General features: G+C 35.8%; 1 protein-coding gene across 5 annotated transcripts in view; it reads left to right on the top strand.

Moving 5' to 3' along the window:
* The window catches only part of PBLD (phenazine biosynthesis like protein domain containing), a 76,037-nt gene that overhangs the window by 1,593 nt on the left and 52,995 nt on the right, over window positions 1–21,449 (top strand). For 4 of the 5 annotated variants that reach the window (XR_010606492.1, XR_010606493.1, XR_010606491.1 and 1 more), the window contains exons 2-8: window positions 1,436–1,535; window positions 4,988–5,086; window positions 5,629–5,738; window positions 5,884–5,913; window positions 6,426–6,514; window positions 7,652–7,830; window positions 9,651–9,713. Coding sequence is in view for 2 of the 5 variants with exons in the window: in XM_065639474.1 (XP_065495546.1) it covers window positions 1,436–1,535; window positions 4,988–5,086; window positions 5,629–5,738; window positions 5,884–5,913; window positions 6,426–6,514; window positions 7,652–7,830; window positions 9,651–9,713 (670 nt within the window). In the remaining 3 variants the exon portion in view is untranslated. Of the gene's footprint in view, window positions 1–1,435; window positions 1,536–4,987; window positions 5,087–5,628; window positions 5,739–5,883; window positions 5,914–6,425; window positions 6,515–7,651; window positions 7,831–9,650; window positions 9,714–13,255; window positions 14,009–21,449 lie in introns of those variants that run through there. The other variant, XM_065639473.1, reaches the window with a different exon arrangement.

The following is a 21,449-nucleotide window of genomic DNA, read 5'->3' as shown; positions in this document are numbered from 1 at the left end:
GCTTCAGAGGTAGTTTTGGCCCCCTAAATACTCCTTCTCAGAATGAACTTGCTTTAAAATGATGTGCTTCTATTTGCATTTCTATATTAATTATACTTTATTACATTAATATATTGTGAGGGCAACTTACTTGCATGTTGCCTTTGGAGTGTTGAAGTTTCAAGTTTTTTCTGCAGTACCTGGGGCTAGGGGCTTTAGTTTCGAAGTTAAAGCTGAGATTCAGTTAAAGCTGAAATTATGCTTTTCTTCTAAGCTTCAAGAAAGTAAGGTGCAGCTAACAGCAATATTTTTGTTCTCTGTTCCCTTCAGAGTCTCAGCAGATGCTTTACAAAACCTGTTGGGAATAATGCAAGAATGGCAAAACAAGTCTTATCTGTGTTTCAGAAGTGCCACAGGATGGCAGTATTTCAATAAAGTTATTTTTAATGACACTTCGGTTGGCCTTTGTTCCAGTTTAGTGTCTTAGTATCTAATTGACAGTACTATTTTTCCTGAGGAGAGAGGGTTGTTACTGTAAAAAATTAGTATGTGTTTTCATTGTATAGAATTCACTCTGCAAATACAGGTCTAGGTTACACATCAGCAATTGTTTCATATCTGTAGTAGGGGATCATTGACTGAAAAGGACTAAAGTTATGAAGGGAAATAAGTAAAGTTAGCAGGGCAAATTTTTATCTATCTGAAGTTGAACCTGGCCAGGTCCACTCAGTACTTTGTTTCCTTTGTGTTTCAATATTTTAAAGACCAGGTTCTCAAACCTGGCCAGTCAGCATAATTGTGTGGAAAAAGCAACAGAACAAGGGTGAAATAGAATTTTATATAGTCACTACAGCTCATGTATCATGGAATCAATGTGCACTGGCTTAAATCTGCAGGCACTTGCAGCAGAATGTAGTAAGCTCCAGCATTTTGGTGGTTTGTGGTTTTTTTTTTTTTTTGGTTTATCTTCTCTTAGCTTCTACTGACTTAGCATATTGTTCCCGTTGTTCAAAGAGCAGTATTGAGGGTACAGCTGTTAGTGCTGATCAGCCATCATGGCCATTGCTACAGACCTCTTGCTGGCATGGATTTTTCAGAGTTATAAAGAGAGAGTTGTAGTTATTTTTAGGTTATGTTAATAATGACTTCTCGGTGTGGCTTTAATAATAACTTAAAAAAAAAAAGCTTTGTGTTCGTGAAGAGACTGAGTTTTGGTTTTTTGGTGATTTTATTTTCCAAGAATTTGTAAACAGGACAGATACTAGAAATGCCCGTGTATCACAATGATTGAACTAGTTATCCTGTTTTAAAGTTTTTTTTACTCTCGGAATTTTGAACTAAAAATTAATCTATGTTTTATTATAATGGAAAATGATATGACTGTATTTATTTTACAGAAAATTTGATTCTGTCGTTTTTGGCCTACTTCTAATTGAATTTGTCGTTTCATCATTAGGACTTGGATGAAGATTTGCACCAAAAAATTGCAACAGAAATGAACCTTTCAGAAACTGCTTTCATCAGAAAACTGCAACCTGGAGATGATTTTACCAAAAGTAAGTGGTTCTGTTTACCCACAAAAATCTCTTACAAGGGAACAGGAAGACACTGGATGCATTTATAAGGAATGGCGATAATTTGAATGGCAGCCAAAGCAAAATCTTGGAGTTGTAATGTATCTTACTTAATAAGCCTTTTGTACATGCATTCTTGAAAGTAGTTGTGCTCCATATCAAATTCATTTTACAATATACAAATGTACATTATGAATAACTTGGATCATTTGTTTTAGTGCCTTTTACTAAATAAGCAAATTGTACATAGAAAATCTCCTAAAAATGCCATGCAAAGATCTTCAATTAATACTTCCATTACTACTAATAATCTCCTGACATAATTTCTTACTATACAAGCAGAAGAATAGAGATGGAACATGCTTATTCCATATGCACAAGACTGCAAAGTGAGTAGAATCTGGTTTGGCTGTTCAGGAAATCATCCCTGGTGTAACCGTAAGCTGTTATTAGAGTTTGTCACAAAATCTCGTAAACTGTGGAGCAAATACTAGAAAATGCAGATTTCCAACAAAACTGGGAAATCTGAAGTTGCCTAAATCAACTGCATTAGGCTGTTTGTTTGATTGGTTCCAGTGGAGGGACTTCACTGGTATTCTTTGGTAGGGCATGTATATATGATGGGAGAGGAAATGGAGAGGCGCTAGACGAGACAGAAAATATCAGACAAATATATACTCTGGCCAAAATTGGTTTGTGGCTTAGTTTTCAACTGAATCAGTTTGCTGAATCTGCTCACTTTGCAGTTGTGTGGTGGCATGAGCCAAGGGGCTGGAATCCCACTAGCCTGGAGTTACATTCCTGGTTAAGGTATTATGAAGGCATGCCCTCGCTTTGATATGACATAGTGGCAGAGGGAGAGAAACAGCTTTGGGATTATTGGCTGTCTGAAAGAGGCCCTGGAGCGGAATGCAGAGAAACTGTTGTGTATCATTAGATTGTTTGTTCAGGGACTGTTTTGTACAGTCTCTGTAATTAAAGAGGATTTTCTTAAAGTATTAACCATCATTGCTTGCTCCTATTGTTAATGAATTGGAATTTGTTTAAGAGTTAGACTAATTGCTTGAATCAAGAAGTGATAATACTTTTCATTTTTCATGTTAGCACCTTGCCAGTATGTTTAACACATTTATTTTCAAGTCATCCATATCCAACAGCATATAAAACGCCAGCTTCCTTCTCATTAAAGTGCTTTTGATATTAAAGGGACTAGAGTTTGTGACATCAGACCCACACAGCTGCCAAAGAGATGCACAATTTTGTGAAGGAATTTAGCCACTGAGCTATACCTGAGAATGTGTGTATTGAGGGGTGGCAGGAGTGAGAGGAGACTAGGAACATCAGAATGTCATTTATGAGACTATCATCTGCTTCTGGAACATTAATTGGTCTAATAAGGGTTCCTGGACAAAGAGTATGTTTTTGCAGAAGTATGAGTTTGTGATGAGTGCATTTCATTTAATTTTAAAAAATCTCCATTATTTTAGGGATACATTGGTTTATGAGAGTACAAAATGTCTTCTCAGTCTGAGTACAGCTGTATGTCTCAAGCATCCAGGCCCGTGTTCTGGGTTGCAGAGCTTGTCTGTCTCCAGTCGGTCATGGCTGCCTCCATTTCTGCTTCCAGTCACAGTTTCCACTTGGGGAGTGCATTAACACCACAGGGCAGGCTCACAGCTGGGTTCTGTGTCTGCACCGTCTCAGAGCACTTCTCTGCCGCATCCATTAGTTTCATCCACTCGGTTTTGTTGGGATTCTATTTGTTTTCATTAGATAGGGGACTCTGACTTGAATGCACTAGTTTTTCACAGAGACAATGACAAGACTTGTTTGGGCTTTTTTTTTTTTTAATATCGTTTGTTTCTTTTGTACCTTTTAGTCATGCTTGTATGGTAATTATTCACTTGAAAAATATTTTTATAAGCATTATCTTAAATGCCATGGCTCAAGGACTCTGCAAAAGCTACAGGAAACCCAATATAGTGTATTTGGTTTCCAGTTTTTTTAAACAACAGATAGAAATATGATTTCTAGTGAAATGAAGTATTTATTAGAGGCTTTTACCAGACTTGGCTGGTCGTTTAAATAAAATAATTCATAACAGACCTAGCTCTGATACAGATTCCATTGTACCAACAGAACTATCTTTGACCCCTAGAGGGTAACCCAGCCTGCAGGTGTCTGAAGATCATGAGTGTGACTTTGTAGGATTCCATAATACACAAGGACACAGAGGCTTTATATTCTGAATTCTCTACTGTATTACATATTACCACAAAATCACCACTAGCAAGTATACCTATGGTTAATAAATATATACCTCAAGCTATTACAACTTATTATCAGTGATCAGTAGTACAGCGGGAATTAATAATAGCAGCCAGAAGTGTGTGTGTGTGTGTATGTGTATGTATATATATATGTATAACAGGTTACTAGAAACTTATCACTAGTGAATAATCAAACTTATCAATAATATAACAGTAGATATACTTATGATAGAATACTTAAATGTGAAGGTATGGTACCGAGCACATTAAATAAATCCCAGAAGTGGGAGAACAAACCAAACCAAGCCCAGAGGGGAACCAGTAATAATAGAGTCTCACGTCAAAGGTGATCTGTGTCATGGAGTTTGGAGTCAGCCATGTGTCCCCAGGAGGTGCCCATGATCTCATAGCAAGTTCACACAGACCTGTTTAGGAAAGGGAAAAATATATTCAGCACAGAAAGTCCTTAGAGACAGAAGCTCGATTTTGGGTAAAAATTAATTTTTATATCCGAGAGACATGAGAGAACACAGGACACCACCACTTCAAGAAGCCAATAAATGATCTTAATTTCTATTTGTCACCTGAGACAGCCAATAGATGATGATGTTTTCTGTTCTCTCAGACCAATTTTTGTCCTTCCAGACTGTTCCTGTTCTTTCAGTTAGAACAGCCAGTGGCAGTTGCCAATTCTTACTTCTCAGGATGTTTTCCCCTTTGTCCAGACTATTTTTCACCTTTTCAGGTGATAAGTTGCTGTTGCAGTTTGTTGGTTTTGTGCTTACCATTGGTATGTTGGCATGTCTCCTGTTTCTAGCTACTCAGCACTGGTTCAAAAGTGCTAGCTGCACTTCTCAGGGATGCCTCTGGTTCCCAGGCCTAGTTCCCAGGCCAGGAGTCATCTCTACTCTGCAGCACCTTTGCTCTTGTAACAAAGTAGCTTTCCTCTTTTTAGTAGTAGGCTGCTGTTATTGACCTGACACAAAAGCAATAGGTGTTCCAAAAATTAGTATAAGACAGGTTCCTAAAAGTGTGTTTAAGACCAAGACTCATTATAACATGCATTTTGATTAACTGAAGTGTTGTCACTCCGTATAGTTTTGAGATAAATTGAAGAAATGGACTTCTCTCACTTAATAACACTAAATAATCTTTATTTTCAAGGTTCTCACTTTGGACTCAGGTGGTTCACCCCAGCCAATGAAGTTCCTCTCTGTGGTCATGCTACACTTGCAGCAGCTGCTGTGTTGTTTCACATACAAAGTATGTTTACAAGCTATTAATTACTATAACTTTGTAGAAAATTTGCTTCTAATTAAGTGACCTCTTTTTTTCTACAACAAAGGCAACTAAATATTCAGAACATTTAGAGAACACATATGGAGATACCTTAGGTATTGTCTTTTACATCGCTCTGTAATTATAAGGTTGTAGCCTGGTGCTTATGGTTGGATTCCGATGCCCTACTATTACTCTTATTTAACAAAAGTGCTAAATATGCAAATGTCATCTGGGAGAGGTACAGTAGAATTTGATGAGTAGGAAATATTGCTCTTTCTGTTTAAAGGAAATTCCCATTCATTGTAGGAATGTGCAGGAAAGATTCACTGGCAATTACTATATTTATTAGCCTCAGCAGATTGTTTATTTAATTGGGAATTTTGTCTCAGAATACAGGTTTACTGTAGTTATTATATTTTAGCTGCATAATCAACTTTTTCTGAATATTCTGAGCTGCTCTAAGAGCTGTAATAGTTTGGATTCAAATTCTTATGTTTGATAATGTTGCAATGTTCTATCTCTAGAAAACACAAATGCAGTTCTCACATTTGTGACACTGAGTGGGGAATTAAAAGCCAGAAGAGTGGAACATCATATTGTCCTGGACTTACCACTTTATTTAACCTACCCACAGGTCAGTCTAAATTTTAGTTATTAAAGGCTTTCAGTAAAAAGTGCGTGTTTATATTTGTATGTTCATGTAAGTATATCTATAGTTCAATTAGATATATACATACGTATGTTCTGGTTTTTTACAGTGTGGGGTTTTTTTGTTTCAGGTACTTCAGGAAGTGGAAGACTTAATAAAGGTAAAAAAAGAACCTATTTGTGGTTTTAGAAGCACATTTATAAAAGCTGTACTTATTTTTTATATATTAAAATGGCTGAAAAGTGGCAGCATGGCATTGCTAATGTACTTGAATGTGAAACACGAAACTTTGAAGGTCTGAGTCATGCAGCTCAGGAAATGGAATTCTCAAAATGCTGCAGTTGAACTTTTGTCTCCCACTACCATTGACTGGAGTGTCGGTATTTATTTCAGCTGCATTTTCAGCCTATTTGATGCATGTGAGGGCAATCTCGTGTTCTTGCCCCCTTCTAAGTCCCTGCATTTCTTTTCAAATTGACATATACAGAGCTCTTAGTGCCTACCCTATCTGTTCACGCATTTCGTGCATTTACTTTTCTTGCTTACGTGTACTTGAGGGCTGTATGAAAGACCTTGCATAAGCCCCGTTCTAGCTAATGAAAATGTTAAGGAAATAGCATTTCATATTCAAATTATAACATTTTTCTTTGTCTCCTTTAACTTATCCACTAGGCAGCCGTTGGCGACATGATTGTTCAAGATCTTCGTTATTCTCCTGACACAAAGAAACTCTTAGTCCGCCTCAGTGATGCTTATGAAAGGTGACTTTTTTTTTTAAATAATCAAGTGTGCAGAAATGGAGTCTAGTTGTTTACCATTTACTCCTTACATGTTAGGCTCTTTTATCTGGTTTAAAAACAGATGGATATTAAAAACTCGAATTTAAACTCCAGTGTTAAATACTTATTTTATCTTCTTATGTGAGCTTATTGAACCTGCAAAGTTGGATAAGATCAATCGGAAATCTATCTCCAAGAAAAGGAGGTGTAGGAAGCAGTTTTAATGGTGGTGTATTTTTCCCCATCCGAGTAAAAAAACGATCGAGTAACCTAGGAGGAAATTAGAAGTCTTGCTTCTCAAGCAAAGAAGTAATAGTTGCGTAGCTATAGAGACCTGCTTGGTGAGACAGGGCACGTTGGCAGATTGCCATGGTTTCTTACTCCCATTTGACTGTAATCTTCTTATATGTACTTAATAGCATCATAAGTAGCTTTATAGAAGAAATTCCAATTCAAGTGATTTCAAAGCATTTGTTAATCTCAGAGAGCTGAATTTCATTGTTAAGTCATGCATGATTTTGATATATATTGCTGAAACACTATTATTTGCACTTCAAGTTTGGCCTTACTAATGTTTAAAGATTGGACTAGTGGGGAGATAAAATGACAAGTACTCAGCTGAGAATATTTCTTACTCTTTCAGACTTTCGTTTGTAGGGAGGTACGTACAACTTCACAGACTTGTGACTGTGGTAGAGTGCTTGGAATCCTGTTGAAGATCTGAATGGTGTTAGTTGTTTGCTTGCTCTGAAAGGAGGTGGAATGCTTACTCTTTGCATTCTGTAGTGATGAAGTATTTCTTTCAATGATTAAATTGTTGAAACCAAAGTGTGCATTTTCATAGCTAATATTGCAGGATGCTCTGTTTTCAGAAATAAATAGGAAATGCATGGCTTGAACTCTTTTCTCTGCTCACTCAGAGTGTGTTATATTCAGGGTACTCTTCTGTCAAATGACATTGGGAGGACAATGCTACGAATCTTGTCTCCCCTAACATTTTGCCACGTCTGTTTCAGGATTGTAGAGAAGATGATTATGTAGTTTTCTGTTTCTTTACAATACTTAAGTTAATGTAAAACAAAAAATATGGATTATTAAAATTCTATAATTATATTCAAGGTCTGTGTTGGAAGAACTGCAAGTGAATGCACAACGCTTCTTGTCAGCTGAAAAGACGGGAAAGGTGAAAGGACTCATACTCACTCTCAAGGGAAATTCCAGTGGAAAACATAGAGGCTATGATTTTTATTCCAGATATTTTGCACCTTGGCATGGAATTCTGGAAGACCCTGTTACAGGTATGTGTTAGTGTGGTACACGATTCTTACTCTTAAAAGGTTCTTATTAAGCTTCATTCATCTGGTTTTGTACTTTGGAGTCTCTCTTCTAAATTGCTGTTTTATATGGACAACAGGAGTGTGCTCATTAAACTGAAAACATTAATGACTGATGCCAACTCATTCAGAAAAAATCAGGTTCTTGCTGTCATCAGGCCAGATATTGCTGTGTCTTTTTTGGATCTTTTCCCTGAAGTATTCCAGTTAGAGAAAAGCAAGAGACTAGTTTGTTATTGAATGAATATTGCAGTAAAAGTTCATATCCACTTCTGTTGGTGTTCTCTTTTTTTTTCTTTTTTTTTTTTTTTTGTATGTATGTCAGCTGAGATCTCCTCTAGTTTCCTGACACTTATTGTGGATATTCTTAGGCCTATGAATAATATGAGCTCAGCTACTTGTATATTTAGGGGCAGGAATGCTAGTTCTCTGCCTGTTCCTTTGATGTTCCACTCAGAAGGTATCATGATGATTCCTGATATGATTTGCTTAGCTACCAGTTAATCACACGTTAATTATCAGTCAGCTGAGAACTTGGTCAAAAATGCTCATTAAGTGTTTTGCTGAATACAGAGAAAACTTTCTTTGTTGGAATAATGCTAGTTATTCACCACTCCTAACAGTAAGAAAGGTTTACAAAGAAATATAAGCCATGTATTTCAGTTTGTGTGGGTGGTTTTTTTTTTGTTAAGCTTTCAGTCCTGCTTTTCTGATAAAGCCGAGGATGGAGTGTGGTAGACATATCCAATCCCAGACCTTATTCTTTAGGATTTCTGGGAAGGCTAGTATTGATATGTAGGAAAAGCTGGAAGTTTCTTGAATCTCTAAGATTTTTCTAGGCTGGTTATAGCTCACTATTGTTTGTCTTCCATCTTTAAGTGTCCTTTATTTTATAGAAATAAATCTTTTTATGGTATTGCTGAAGTATACTTTTAGCAGTGTTATGGCTTTGTGTTGTATTTCTTTTCTAATGGTTTCTTAATAATGCTACATGTCCTGGTGGCCTTTAGCCCTGATAATTATAGTTACTTCACAGGAAAGTTTCCAGCAGACTGTCTTTGATTGTAGCTGCTAATGTAGACTGAAGTAACATTTCTAGCTCTGAATTTGAGAAATCATCTTTTTAAGCCATCTGCTGGTCAGGAAACAAGAAACTGATGTTTTAGTTTTCAGAAGCCATGTCGAGAACTTAAACTTTCCTCCTTGAGTTATGCCCTGATACTTACCAGCGTTCAACACTGAAAAAAACCCAGGGATTTTGTTGTGAAGACTGTTAGCAGAGGAAATGCTTTTGTTTTACACAGTGACTTCTGTCTACCTGTTTCTATGCTTAAGAAATATCTAAAAGCCTGTTCAGATTTTTGATGGGTAGCTGTTCATGTTTCATTGAATTAACATCATGTTCAGATGAATAACATTTTGAATTTAATATTTTGATATTCTGTTATTAGGAAACTTCACTTTTTGTGAACAACTGAGTACTTTGGCTCGAGTATTTTAGTTGGTACTGTTTGTTATTCTTACCAGTTGTGGCTAATGGTGAAGCCCTTGCCTAGGCAAAATTTCAGTTGAAGCCAGAGGATGAGGAAATATACTGCATTATCATAAATAAATGAAATGTTAAAGCCTTAAGTTGTGTCTGCTGTGCAGCCTCTTAGGTCTTCTTGCCCTAGACACACGTGTGGCACTTGATTTGTATAAAGCATTTACATTTTGAATGTGCTTCCTCTATAAAGTAGTGATTTTAATATAATTCTATACTTTGTTTTCCAATTTCTTTTAAGGTTCTGCCCATGCTGTTTTAAGTAGCTACTGGTCAGAGCAGCTGGGGAAGAAAGAAATGCTTGGTAAGAGAACCTGTTTTCTTGCAGAGCTGCCTGTTTATGTGAAAGCTACTCACTAAAAAAGAAAAAGTTTTATGTTATTACTCCAATCCAAACTGTATCAGTAACTCCCTATCCACTTCCTTAATATGAGTAGAATACTATGTCATATTTTGTATGTGAGGTAATCTTTAAGAAATTGCTTTCTTTTTTATGCACCAACATGACACATCATACCTGCAGGGAATTTGAAGTCTTGGTTTCTGGATCATAACTGTCTGCAGCTAGTTTTTGATCTCAGCTTTTGGATTTTAGTTCTCATGACCTTTCATCATAACTGAGGCTTGGTAAACTTCAGATGAAGATGGTTTTGTGTTTTGATTGAATTTTACTTTCGGTCTTTGAGGCTTGCACTTTAAGTATTGGGAAAATATATTGGTATTTTCATTCACGATGTGTAGTTTTCAGTAGAATTTGGACAGCGTTTTCCTTTCCCCTCATGTATATTAAGATGAGATTGAAAAAAGTCTTATGGTTTCTGCCTGGTTTTGGAATTTTCTTGAGAATTACTCCAGATTAATCCTTTCAGTGACTTCTTTAGGAACATTAAGGTTTAGAATAGCTAGTGCTATTACAACTGGATAAGAAGAGATGTATTTTTAACATTCAGATTCTCCTTACAGAATGTGCTTTATAAAAGATATTTTTTCTGGTTCGTGATACATCTGTGTATTTACGTATGAAGATCAGTTTTCTTTAGGATGATCGTCTTTTTCATGGTAGCAATGAAGGGTATAAGAAAGAATAATCACTTAATGTTACAAGAACAGAAAGAATGTGACTGATGTTAGATAATGGAGACAAGATACATGGGCGCTGTCAAATTCTGCCTGTTTGTGATTTTATTTGTAATCTTACTTTTTAAATGATTAAGCCCTAAAGGAATATGAGACGACTGGATCTCTGAAGTCAAAGAACAGATTTATTGGTATTCTTTCAATCAATCAGATATACTAATTAGATCACATATTTGTTGTTAAGCAAGAAACTGAAGAACTTGTTGGAAAAAAACAAGAGAAACTGTTAATACATGGCCACAGTAGATAAAGAGGTGTTGGATGTCTCTTTGATTCTCATGTTTCTAGTGCTTTGCCAGAGAATGGAAGCACAACAGAAGACGTACAAAATGCCCTAGTCCCTATCTGGTTCCCAAAGAGAGGGTAGGAGATTACAATTCTTTCGTGAACTTGACAACAATTAAATATTTGGTAACACTTAATTTAGAACAGAGATTGGATCCTTGATCTAATAAGGTTCCTTGTCCATAAAAGTAAACACTTTTCCAAATGACTACCTTGAATATAAACCTTCTTATATTAGGTAAAATAAATCTCAAAATGGATTTTCCTGAGAATGATAAACTCTTTAAAGGATCTGTTTGCTCTCCATTGCTCAGTATGGTAATCCACAATGACCGAGACCTTCTCCCCTGTGAATTTAAGGAAAGGTTTAACATTCTGTTCCAAAAATCTCATATTTGCATTTATGTCACACAAACATATTTTCTGAAGAGAAGAAACTGTCTTTGGTAATGCATCCTTATGGACTGGCTGTTTCTCACAAGATTGTGACATTTTCCAATGTTAATGTGGAGTTTAAAACTCTTCCATGCCATCTATAGACACTGCTTCTTTAAGTAATCAAACAGACAGAAATTCTCTCTCTATTTTTAGATGATACTTTCTATCTGTTCTGCATCTTCATGTATTTTGTATGTGCTATTGCCATTTCCTCTTTTAGAGAAACTATCTCAAGTAGCAAAGGCAATTGATACTGTAATCAGCTTTTCTAATGTGTTTAGCACAAAAAAGGTCGTATCTTCCTATAAGATAGTTTGGTGGTGGTGGTAGGTTTTTTTCATATTTCATGCGTATATGTCCTCAAACTTCTTTTGTGGCAGAAATTGTACAAAACAGATTTAAGGAGAACAAGTTCATTTGACATCTCATCGGCATGTGGTCTCTACCTGTGTTTATGAGGAATAACTTTTCTGTACATACACATGACTGAGGGCTATCAGGCACTACTGAAGCAAATTCTGTTACTGAGGTTGTTTGGAAAAGACGTCTGTCAGTCAAGAAGATTCTATATCACCAAAGATTAATAAATAAGAGTATCATTTGACCTTTTAGAAACTATTGCGGTAGCTTCTGTAATATCCGATAGCTTTTATTGCCAGAATAAAGGAATATTTTTTCTATAAAATGAAAGATCTGTTAGTTACAAAATAGATCAGATATGAAATAATATAAAAAATGAGGAACATTAAATCTATTGTCAGATCTCTCTGGGTATTGTGACGTCTAGGAGGAGGTCAGCTGCATCTCTGCTGAAGAATCAGATGTAATTTCCTGTGTTTGGGTTCTCTTCCTACTTTTATTAGACCAAATTGTCAAACCACCACCATCCCCCTTAACTACAAAGAGCATTTTCCAGTCTTTTTACAAGGTGAAATACTTCATGATCTTTCTTGAAACTATGTACATATCCTTGAATTTAAGCTGAGTGTTAAATCAGAGTTCAGTATCAGTCAGTCCTTGCCTTTTTTTTCATTTGAAGAGAGTCTGCAATATTTTAAAAAATATAATCTCTCATATCAGATATATAGACTTTCATAATTGCTAATGAATGCAGTACTTAGTAACTCTGTATCCAGCCCTTCACATAGTTTTCATATTCCTAGGATAACATTTATAAAAACGCATAAGGAATTTGATATAACCAAACATTATAGAGGGCTTTCCATTTTCTGATCAAATAGTTGTGCAGCTAAAATTGGCCTACTTAACAAGTCTACAGGCTCAACATGCTAAGTGAGCATTATCCTCCCACCTGTATATGGCTGAGCAGTTTAGGCAAAAGTTTAGTTTTGTAACTATTTACAAGTGAAAGGCTATTTCTACTTGAACTTTGTCCAGCTGTATTAAATTATATATTCAGGATTATATAAATAAATACCTGTTCCCGTCTATGTAAGAATTTGGTCTCAGTTTGTGACAGCTGAAGCAACATCTATGTTTGTTTGTGGACTTTTACCAATAGCTACTACAGTTTTATTTATCCATTAGCTAAACACAACCTTTTAACCTAGTATCTACTTCAGATGTTCAATACTGGTAAAGTGGTTCTTCATTCTTATGCATATAATACCTAGTGTTCTTCCTGCTTGCCTATAGAAACTGTCTTATCGCATGAATGGGAGAATTAAAGACTTCTTTAGATATACCAAGGGAACTTGGTTGGCTATATCACAGCAAACTCTCCTTCCCTACTTGTATTAACTAGCATCTTTGCCAGGCTCAATAGACAAGTTCTAGTCTGAGATACACCCTGAGCTAATCTTTATCCATAAAGACAATTCTTCCAGGGTGTCCCTGGTACGGTGCTTGCCCTGGTGTTGCTTGCTTTCTGGAGACAGATGCCTCATTTCCCTGAGTTTTCATGGATTTTTAAATACTTTGCGACAGATACTAGCTCTTTAACCGTGGATTCTTGTTTCCATTTAGCTTTTCAATGTTCCCGCCGTGGAGGAGAGTTGAAGATTTCACTGCGTAACGATGGAAGAGTTGACATTGCCGGGCAAATTGCTATTGTATTAAAAGGAAACCTGACCTTCTGAAGAAATTGACACTTAAAATTTTATCTCCCACACCTTCAAATGATTCATATTATGCTGGCTATATCTTAGCTCTAGGCAGTGAATCACCACTGTCCTCAAAAGTCTTTGATTACTTATTGTCCAGTTAAAAAGATGACTTGATGAAAATACTTCTAGTCTTCAAGATCCTTGCTATTGTTCTCTTCACTTTCATCTTGCCACTTCATATGTATACTGACCTCAGAAGCTCTCCAAGGGCAGCTGTCTTGTTTTTCTACTTTTAAGTGATTCTTTCATTTATTTCCAAATTCCATGTTAATAGCCATTCCTGCTTCCTTGATTGAATTGTAAAGTTTTCTGATTGATAAAATAATCAGACTTTTTCCATATTCAGTCATTCTCCACGAAATCTGACTACAGTCCTTAAAAAAGTCTTTTCTCTACCATATCTTGAAATGATGCTCATAAGTTCATTAATTTACTTGAATTAAAATATGAAAAAATATAAATGATTTAGAAATGTGTGTTATGGTTCCCTTTTATGAACAGTATTTTTCAAAGATGAATGGTATTTCAGTGGTTTGTAGTACTGCTACTTAGTCAATATTTTAAATTAAAGTTTTAGCAGAAATATTTAAGAGATTGACATAGTGATGCACATAAAACTGATTAAAATCTGAAATAAAACTTTATTGGTTACAGCAATATAACTTACTTTTCAAAGGGTGAAGATTTGCTCTTAAATTAAAAGTTTATTCTTTCATTTTCTTCATGAAATGTACTGTTTCAGATTTTGTCACTTTTTCCTTTAGTGTTCTGTGGATTTATTGGGAATATTGAACTGTTTCAGTTAATCTGTCTAAAATTCGCTTTGAAATCACTTTTGTCCTAAGCTTAGCTTTAGTTCTTTTTCTTTGTAATAATTCTAGGATGAAGTATTTTGAACTCAAAGGCATTTTCATACTGTGGAAACAGCTGGGTGTCAGCCCCTTATAAGTTACAAGGAACTTAGTTGTGCCAAGTTCTCCTATTTCCAATTATTGAATTTTATCATAACTTATGACTTACATCTTAACTTAAGCCTGAGTAGCTGGAGGCAAGTAACTGTGTGAGAATTTTAGGATTCATTTGAAATAAGTTTCTAGCTCCTGTTGCTACACAGAACATACAAAAAAATATTATCTAAAAGCACTATAAAGCTTGAGAGCGAAATAGCAAGCAAAAGGAATCACCAAATGAAAATGCATGTTCTTCCTTCCATATTCAGTCTTGCTGGAGTTCATGGACCTGCAATGTGGTTTATAAACATGGACTTACCATCAGATGCAAGACGGCTATGGAGGCAGCTTAGCAGCAATGTTGCAATGGCATGTTTAGCAGACACCTTGACCTTGCCTTCTCACAAAGCAAAGCGGTCGCTTTCTGGCAAGTGACCTAGATGTTCTCGAGGAGCAATGCTACAAGCTTAGTTTACTGCATTTGCTACTTCCTGCTGGCTTGTGCAAAGGGTGAATCTGGCGCGTAATTTGAGGTACTTTGGGGAAAAAACAACCCTCCTTGAGAATATAAATGAACTAAAGAAGCAGTTATTGTTCACTCGTTCACATTTAACAATAGATGGTACAGGGTGGGTTTTTTTTCTTTTACTCAAGGGGACTAATTGTGAATAAAGCCCAGTGAATTTTAAATATACTTGCTATCTAAATTTTCTGACCAAACCAATATCTTTGCTGCTTAATGCTGCCTTTTTTTTTTTTTTTTTTAATAGTTTACTACTACTTAGTCTCTATTTCTGTTCAGGATAGAAAAATCACCAGAGCTCAGGTGGGAGACGATGCAGTAATGTGTTTGTAATCAACAGATTAGTTAATCAGCCATGATTTATTAATGATGAATTAATTATACCTGATTGTGCAGTTCTGCTGCCTAAATGGAGCTTTAAAGGAGTTATTTTATTAATCATCATTGTGCTAATTGCAGACACTTACAGAAGGATTGCTAATTAAACATGCAACCATATGCAAAACAAGCAAGGCTGCTGAGAGTGGCAAGAAAAAGAGCACTCATTTTCCAAGTAGCAACTTTATTCTCATGAAATATTGTGTAGTTGACCTGGTGATCGTAATTATTCACTAAGACTTATTTTAATACATTGCGCATTTCCAGTCAACAATAAAGGAAATCAGTTGTGATGAATTCTGTGCATCTTTTCTAGGGCGAAAAATAGGTTGTACAAACTTCAAACAAAATTATTTAGCAGTTGTGTGGCCTTGTTTCACAGTTGCATGATTTACCAGTTGGTTTTATTAGCTGTTTATAGTTAATGTAACTTAACTATCTTAACTTTGAGGAAGATCCTGAATACTAAGTTACCTTAGCACAATACGAAATGTCTGTTTACACTTGAAACGATAATTCAGACTGATAATTGCATGAATTTCACATCAAGAAAAAGAGGAACACAGTGATGTTCAAGTGAGTTAGCTTCCAAGAGCCGAAGTCAGCACAGAAAACGCAGAGAAAAAACAGTACTTAAAAGTGGGTTTCAGTGAAGAGACTACTATAATTTAAATGAATGTTAGTGCCATTTGATCTTCAACCTATGCAGCACAATTTTTAGATCCTCGTAATACTAAATACAATCTTTGAGTGCTGTAGAATTTCATGCAGACTTCATCATCATGGACTTCCCATGGACTGTCTTTTAATGCAAGTTGCTAGGCCTTTCTCACTAATTAAATAAAACTTTAAGAGAGAATTTTCTAGAACCACCTGTACAATATTACAATCATTACCATACAAGTTTGGAACTTAATGTTTCTCTAGGAAAATAGTTAACTTACTTTGTTTTGATAAAATTAAAGTGTTGAATCAAAAATTAAATTAAGCGAAGGTACTTAGCGGATGGTTAGAAAAGTGCAAAGTCTCTTTGTTTAGTGTTTCTGGTGCCGAGGATTTGCAGAACTGTTTTGTGCTGCTCTCTTAATTAAGACTGTAGTGTAGGGATGTGTTGAACCAAGAGCAAATTATGTGAAGGGAAACTACAATTCCAAAAATTTCTGTGCGCTTGAGAGTTATTTATCATGAGTGTCCATCAGAAGGTCATTAAGATACAGGCCACTGTAAGTTTTGAGTAAATCCCTGGCTAGATTCAACAGCCAAAACATGAACATGTAAATGCACATTTGCTCATTTTACTTTCTTGGTGTGTATATAACCATGGGGAAGGAAGCAAAATAGGAAAAAAAATATTGAGCATCAGAAACCATGTAAGTTTGTTGTTATGGAAATAAATGTACAGCTAAAAGGGTTGAAAAGAAAATGGGAAGCCACTTTTTTAATCAGTAAGCCATTTAACAGATTTGCTTGAAGGATTCATGAGAATACATTTCTTTTGTGTTATCTAGATGAGGATAGACAGAAAACAGATACTGAAAGTTGTAACCAAAGTTGGAAAATTTTTCACAAGGTGGGAATAAAAGATCTCACAAATGTGTACACAGCAAGAGGTCAGAGAAGGGAGCCATGTGTTCCATAAGGGATAGGAAGGGAAATTAGCAACAGATGAGGCACTTATTTCTGGGAAAGGAAAGATTTCTTTGTCTCGGTATTCATCCAAGTGACAGGAAGGAACAGAGGGAACCTTCCCAGAATTCAAAAAAGGAAACTAAATGAAAATTAAGGGTGATGCCAGATCAGATAGTAATTTAATTAGTTCAATTAAAAACTGAAAAATCTGCCAGTTAAGCATTTTGTTGCTGTGGGGTTTTTTGTTTTGGTTTGGTTTTTTTGTTTATTTGTTTTTAGGAGTAGATCTGTCTTTAATTACCAGACTTAAACAAAAAGATGGTACAAGGAATTTTTCTCAATTACTGAGTCACTGTCCTCCTTTTATTTCCTAAAATTTCTAGAAACCACAATTAAAAATTTTGAAAAGGTTGGGAAAGTGAAATAACAAAACCCATTGTATTCCCACCTAGTCAAAAAGTGTGAACGTTTTTTACTACAGGTCAGTTATAGACTAAGACCTTTAGTTTAGCCTTGATGTCTAAAGCAGAATGTGAAAAAATAAACATTTCTAGCTCTGTTAATTTCCTTAGTGAGAGATTCACTTTGACTTGTATTTTTGCCTCAGTGATTGGCAAAGGAGGACATTCCCTTGTTTTTAATTTCATGAATCATATAAGCCTAAGTTTTATGTATTTTTCAGTGCACTGTGACTTTTTTTGGTGATACACCCAAACCCAGAAACCGCTTTGCCATATGTAGTTTTTGTCCTGTTAAGAACTGCAGGGTAGATAAAATGCATTAAGCAAACCCAAGAAAAAAATCTCAATAACATTTCTAGAATTGTGAAGACAAAGGAGTTTGAAGGAGATGAAGCAGGTTTGTGAGGAGCAGGAAGAGGAGAAGGAGGTGTAGTGCCTGGGTAGAGACTAATATGTGAGCTTAGTTAAAGCACTTAAGCACATGTCCTCAGTTTTTGCCATTAGTTGAAGTTAATGACACAAACTGTCTTCAGTTTGTATGAGTCAGATGGAGAGATGTTAGGCTAGAGAAGAGATTATGTAGATTATAGCAGAGCATGAGGTACAACAAGGCCAGGAACCTGAATTTGAGCTTTTGCTATGCTTTGGATCCAAACCAAAGGGGGCTTACCATAGTGCCCATCCCACCAAGCTCAGTTCAGGTGGGAAATTCCAGCTGGAATTCTTTAATTTTTCTTCTGTTTCATAAATATTCTCCATAAATATTTATGCCTGTAAACAGAAATAAGTTATAATCTCAATGACTATGATAATTTCAGTCACCCATGTTCAGAAAGAAATGGCTCCTTTCTGAACAAAATAGTTCTGTTTTAAAAACAGCCTTTTGGACTTCAGTATGTTTATGTGTTGCAGCTTTTTGAAGATGTGTCAGATTGACTGACATATTTAACATCACAGCCTCTGTTCTTATGTTTTTAAGGAGTATGGTTACTACAATTTTCAGAAAACTTTCAGCAGCTAATAGCAGCTATAAACAAAGTACCCTCTTAATAACAAACTGCAGACACTTTCTCAATAAAGTTACAATTTCAGCAGAAAAAAATGTAGATTAAAAGGAAACACCTGCTCCTGTAAATTACTATGCTGCAGGTAGCAACCCAGGAGATTCTGCAGATGGTTCTGTGTTTGCAAACCTGACCTCACCACCTCTTCATCAATCTCTGACTGATTGATTCTCTCCAAAGTGGAACACACCATATCCCAAGGTACTAGAAGACACGTTTGAATTAGTCCCAGTCAGAATACCAATTAACTGGTGCTATTGTTTCATTTTGGAAGTTCTTAACAAAGGATTCAATTGTCTCATCAAGCACTTGCGCTGCCTAAAAGGTGGTGGAGTCAGCTGGTTCCAGGAAGAGCTCCAAGAGGAATTGTACTTCAGGAGGTGTAGTCTTTGCTAGATTGCCTTGCTGACTGAGAGCGTGGATTAAGTTGTGCTATGCCCTGGGATTTTGAGATGGACAAAAAGAAGGTGGAATCTTGATCCTTAAAATGAATTCATCACTTCAGTTAGCCTTCCTTGCCAGCCAAGGAAAAATAGAAGAGTGATGATAAGTTCTCTATGTTCATTTCCCTGCCTCAGCTATTTTCAGGCTTCTTACTTCTCTTATTGACACCTGAGACTGATTATGCTGGTCTTTTCTTAACTAGGGCAAATTTTCTCACATGCTTCCTCCATTGTGTACCTGTACAAAGGCCTTGTACAATGTACAAACCAATCTAATCAATACTTTGTTTTTCTTTGTGGAAGATTACAGTAAAACCCTTTCTAGGAAGCAACTCTTCCAAAAAAATATACGCAAGCTTGTGTTCCCAGTCCAGTCTTACATGTTCCTATTTTGTCACCCATGCACCTCAAAATTCAGTGGAAGACAGTGATATGGTGATACATTTTGGTTTTCAGTGATACCAGTAAATTATTTGGGTTTGTTTCCTCTTCATTGATCACTTTCAATTTTACAGCTTCTTTATTCTCCGATGCTTGAGATACATTAAATGGCTTCCAGTCACCTTAAAGAAGATACATGCTTTCCCTAAAGAAAAAGACTTAGAGAGTAAGGGGAATTAATCTGCATGCAGTTTGCCAGAATTCTTTGTAGTGTCAGGTTCTCACTGGATCGCCGTCTTGGATTGTTAGGTGACTTTGGTAGTCTTTTCCGCATTTCATGGATGCGTATGTATTATGTATAAGGCCATCATCTAATCTGATGACCTCAACACGTATCACAGACTGCAACAGTCCACAAAGCAATCCATGCACTGAAGCCAATACTTTGTGATTTAGGTATAGTACAAAGACATCCAACTTTAATATAAAAATGTAAGCTTATGAAGAATCTATCATATTTCTTTGTCAAATATCTAGGAATTTTTTGTTGAAAATATATTCTGTTTTTCCAGTTCATGGTTTTCAACCTTTGTCCTCCAGCTCTTGGATCTTCTTATGGGTTTGTCTGTTAGACTAAATAGCTCTTGCTGTAAACCTTGCATTCTTGACTTTTTAATCGAGTAGAACTTGGGCAGGAAGTTTTCCTGGTATTTGACTCTAAAAGCATGCCTAGTTCTCTACACTGATAGCACTTTTATTCAATGCACTTTTTTTAGTCAGTCTGAATTACAAAAATATAGTTATTACTATGCTCAGACACTTTTTTTAAGCTGTAGGGAAAAACAGAGTAATACATACCTTTTTGCTTCTCAATCATATATGAAGACCAGCTGCAACAGAAATGTAGCTGCCTTACTGCATTTTCTGCATTAGAAATTAAGGTCCATGAGTAGTCGATGACATAAACCACAATGTATACAATTAAATAAGCAAGATTGTGTCGTTTATTTTGTATACCTAAAAGGAAACCTATTTAACAGAAGCGGCTGAATATATTGCTGTAAAAAGCTTTTCATTTGAAATTTTCACTCAGAAAAATTCTCCATCCTGAAGTTTGGATAATTCAAGAGAAAACTCCACTAAAATCTGATAGAATGCTGTCATTAGATGTTCTTGAAATCTGTGAATTAATAAAGAATGAAAAGAACCAGCTGCAAAAAACAAAACAAAACCCAAACCCCCCCCAAAAACCCCACAACCAACCAACCAAACAAACCCCACCAAAACCAAACCAGCAACAAAAACCAAACCCAACCAAACAAAACAAAAACGAACAAAACCAAACCAAAACCAAAACAAGCTCTTTGATACCAAGTATTCAGTCCTTTTTCTGTATACATTGGATGAAGTGAGTGTTTTGCTCTTCTGGTTATGGTTTATCAGTTTTTATTTTCATTCACCTAATGGGAAACATTGCCCTTTGTGCATTCTAAATCCAGCAATAGCTACATTATGTGTGTGTTCATTCACAACCAGCTTTACTAGTAGCTTTTGGAATATACCTGTCATATCTAATTCATTATTGTTTGGAAATGTGACACTTGGGAGATTTGAAAATCCGAAGCAGCAAATGTTACCAAGTGCTTAACTAGAACATCTTAATCTTTTAGAATTGCATTTCCTTTGGTGGAAGAACCTCTGTGGCGTCCTGCTGTCCATTTGGACAAAAGAGCAGATGTGTCATATGCATGTGTGCGTGTGCGCTCATCTATGGCAGGATGCAAACCAATATAGCTACAAAAGTACCTGGTTAATTTGGAAAGCATTAATTACAACATCAGCCCTTACACTTACCAGTGTAAACTTAAACTGAATGTGGATTACTTAATTTGCATAACAGTTTGATAATAAAGTAGAAATCTAATGGTAAAGTGCTATAAAAAATTAAGTGAGATGTATATAAATTTTTTATATACATATGTATGTGTATATATATGTATCCATCAATTTGTTTTATGGTTTCCTTCTGTTTTACCAATATGTTTGATCCTTGCCATTTTTTAGCAAGTTTCAAATTTTAGCAAGTAAAGATAGCCTTATTGTAAAGGTGTTTTTAAAAAGTAAATAAAGATGTGCTTATGGAGAACGTAAAGATTTAACACATGCCCTCCCAGAAAAGGTGAATGCTCTGCTTTCATTAAACGAGCATTACGAACTGAGGTCCT

This window comes from Caloenas nicobarica, chromosome 7, assembly GCF_036013445.1.
Source record: "Caloenas nicobarica isolate bCalNic1 chromosome 7, bCalNic1.hap1, whole genome shotgun sequence".
Classification (NCBI taxonomy): domain Eukaryota; kingdom Metazoa; phylum Chordata; class Aves; order Columbiformes; family Columbidae; genus Caloenas; species Caloenas nicobarica.
The sequence above is the reverse complement of the archived record's forward strand: the minus strand, read 5'-3'. Positions and strand labels throughout refer to the sequence as shown.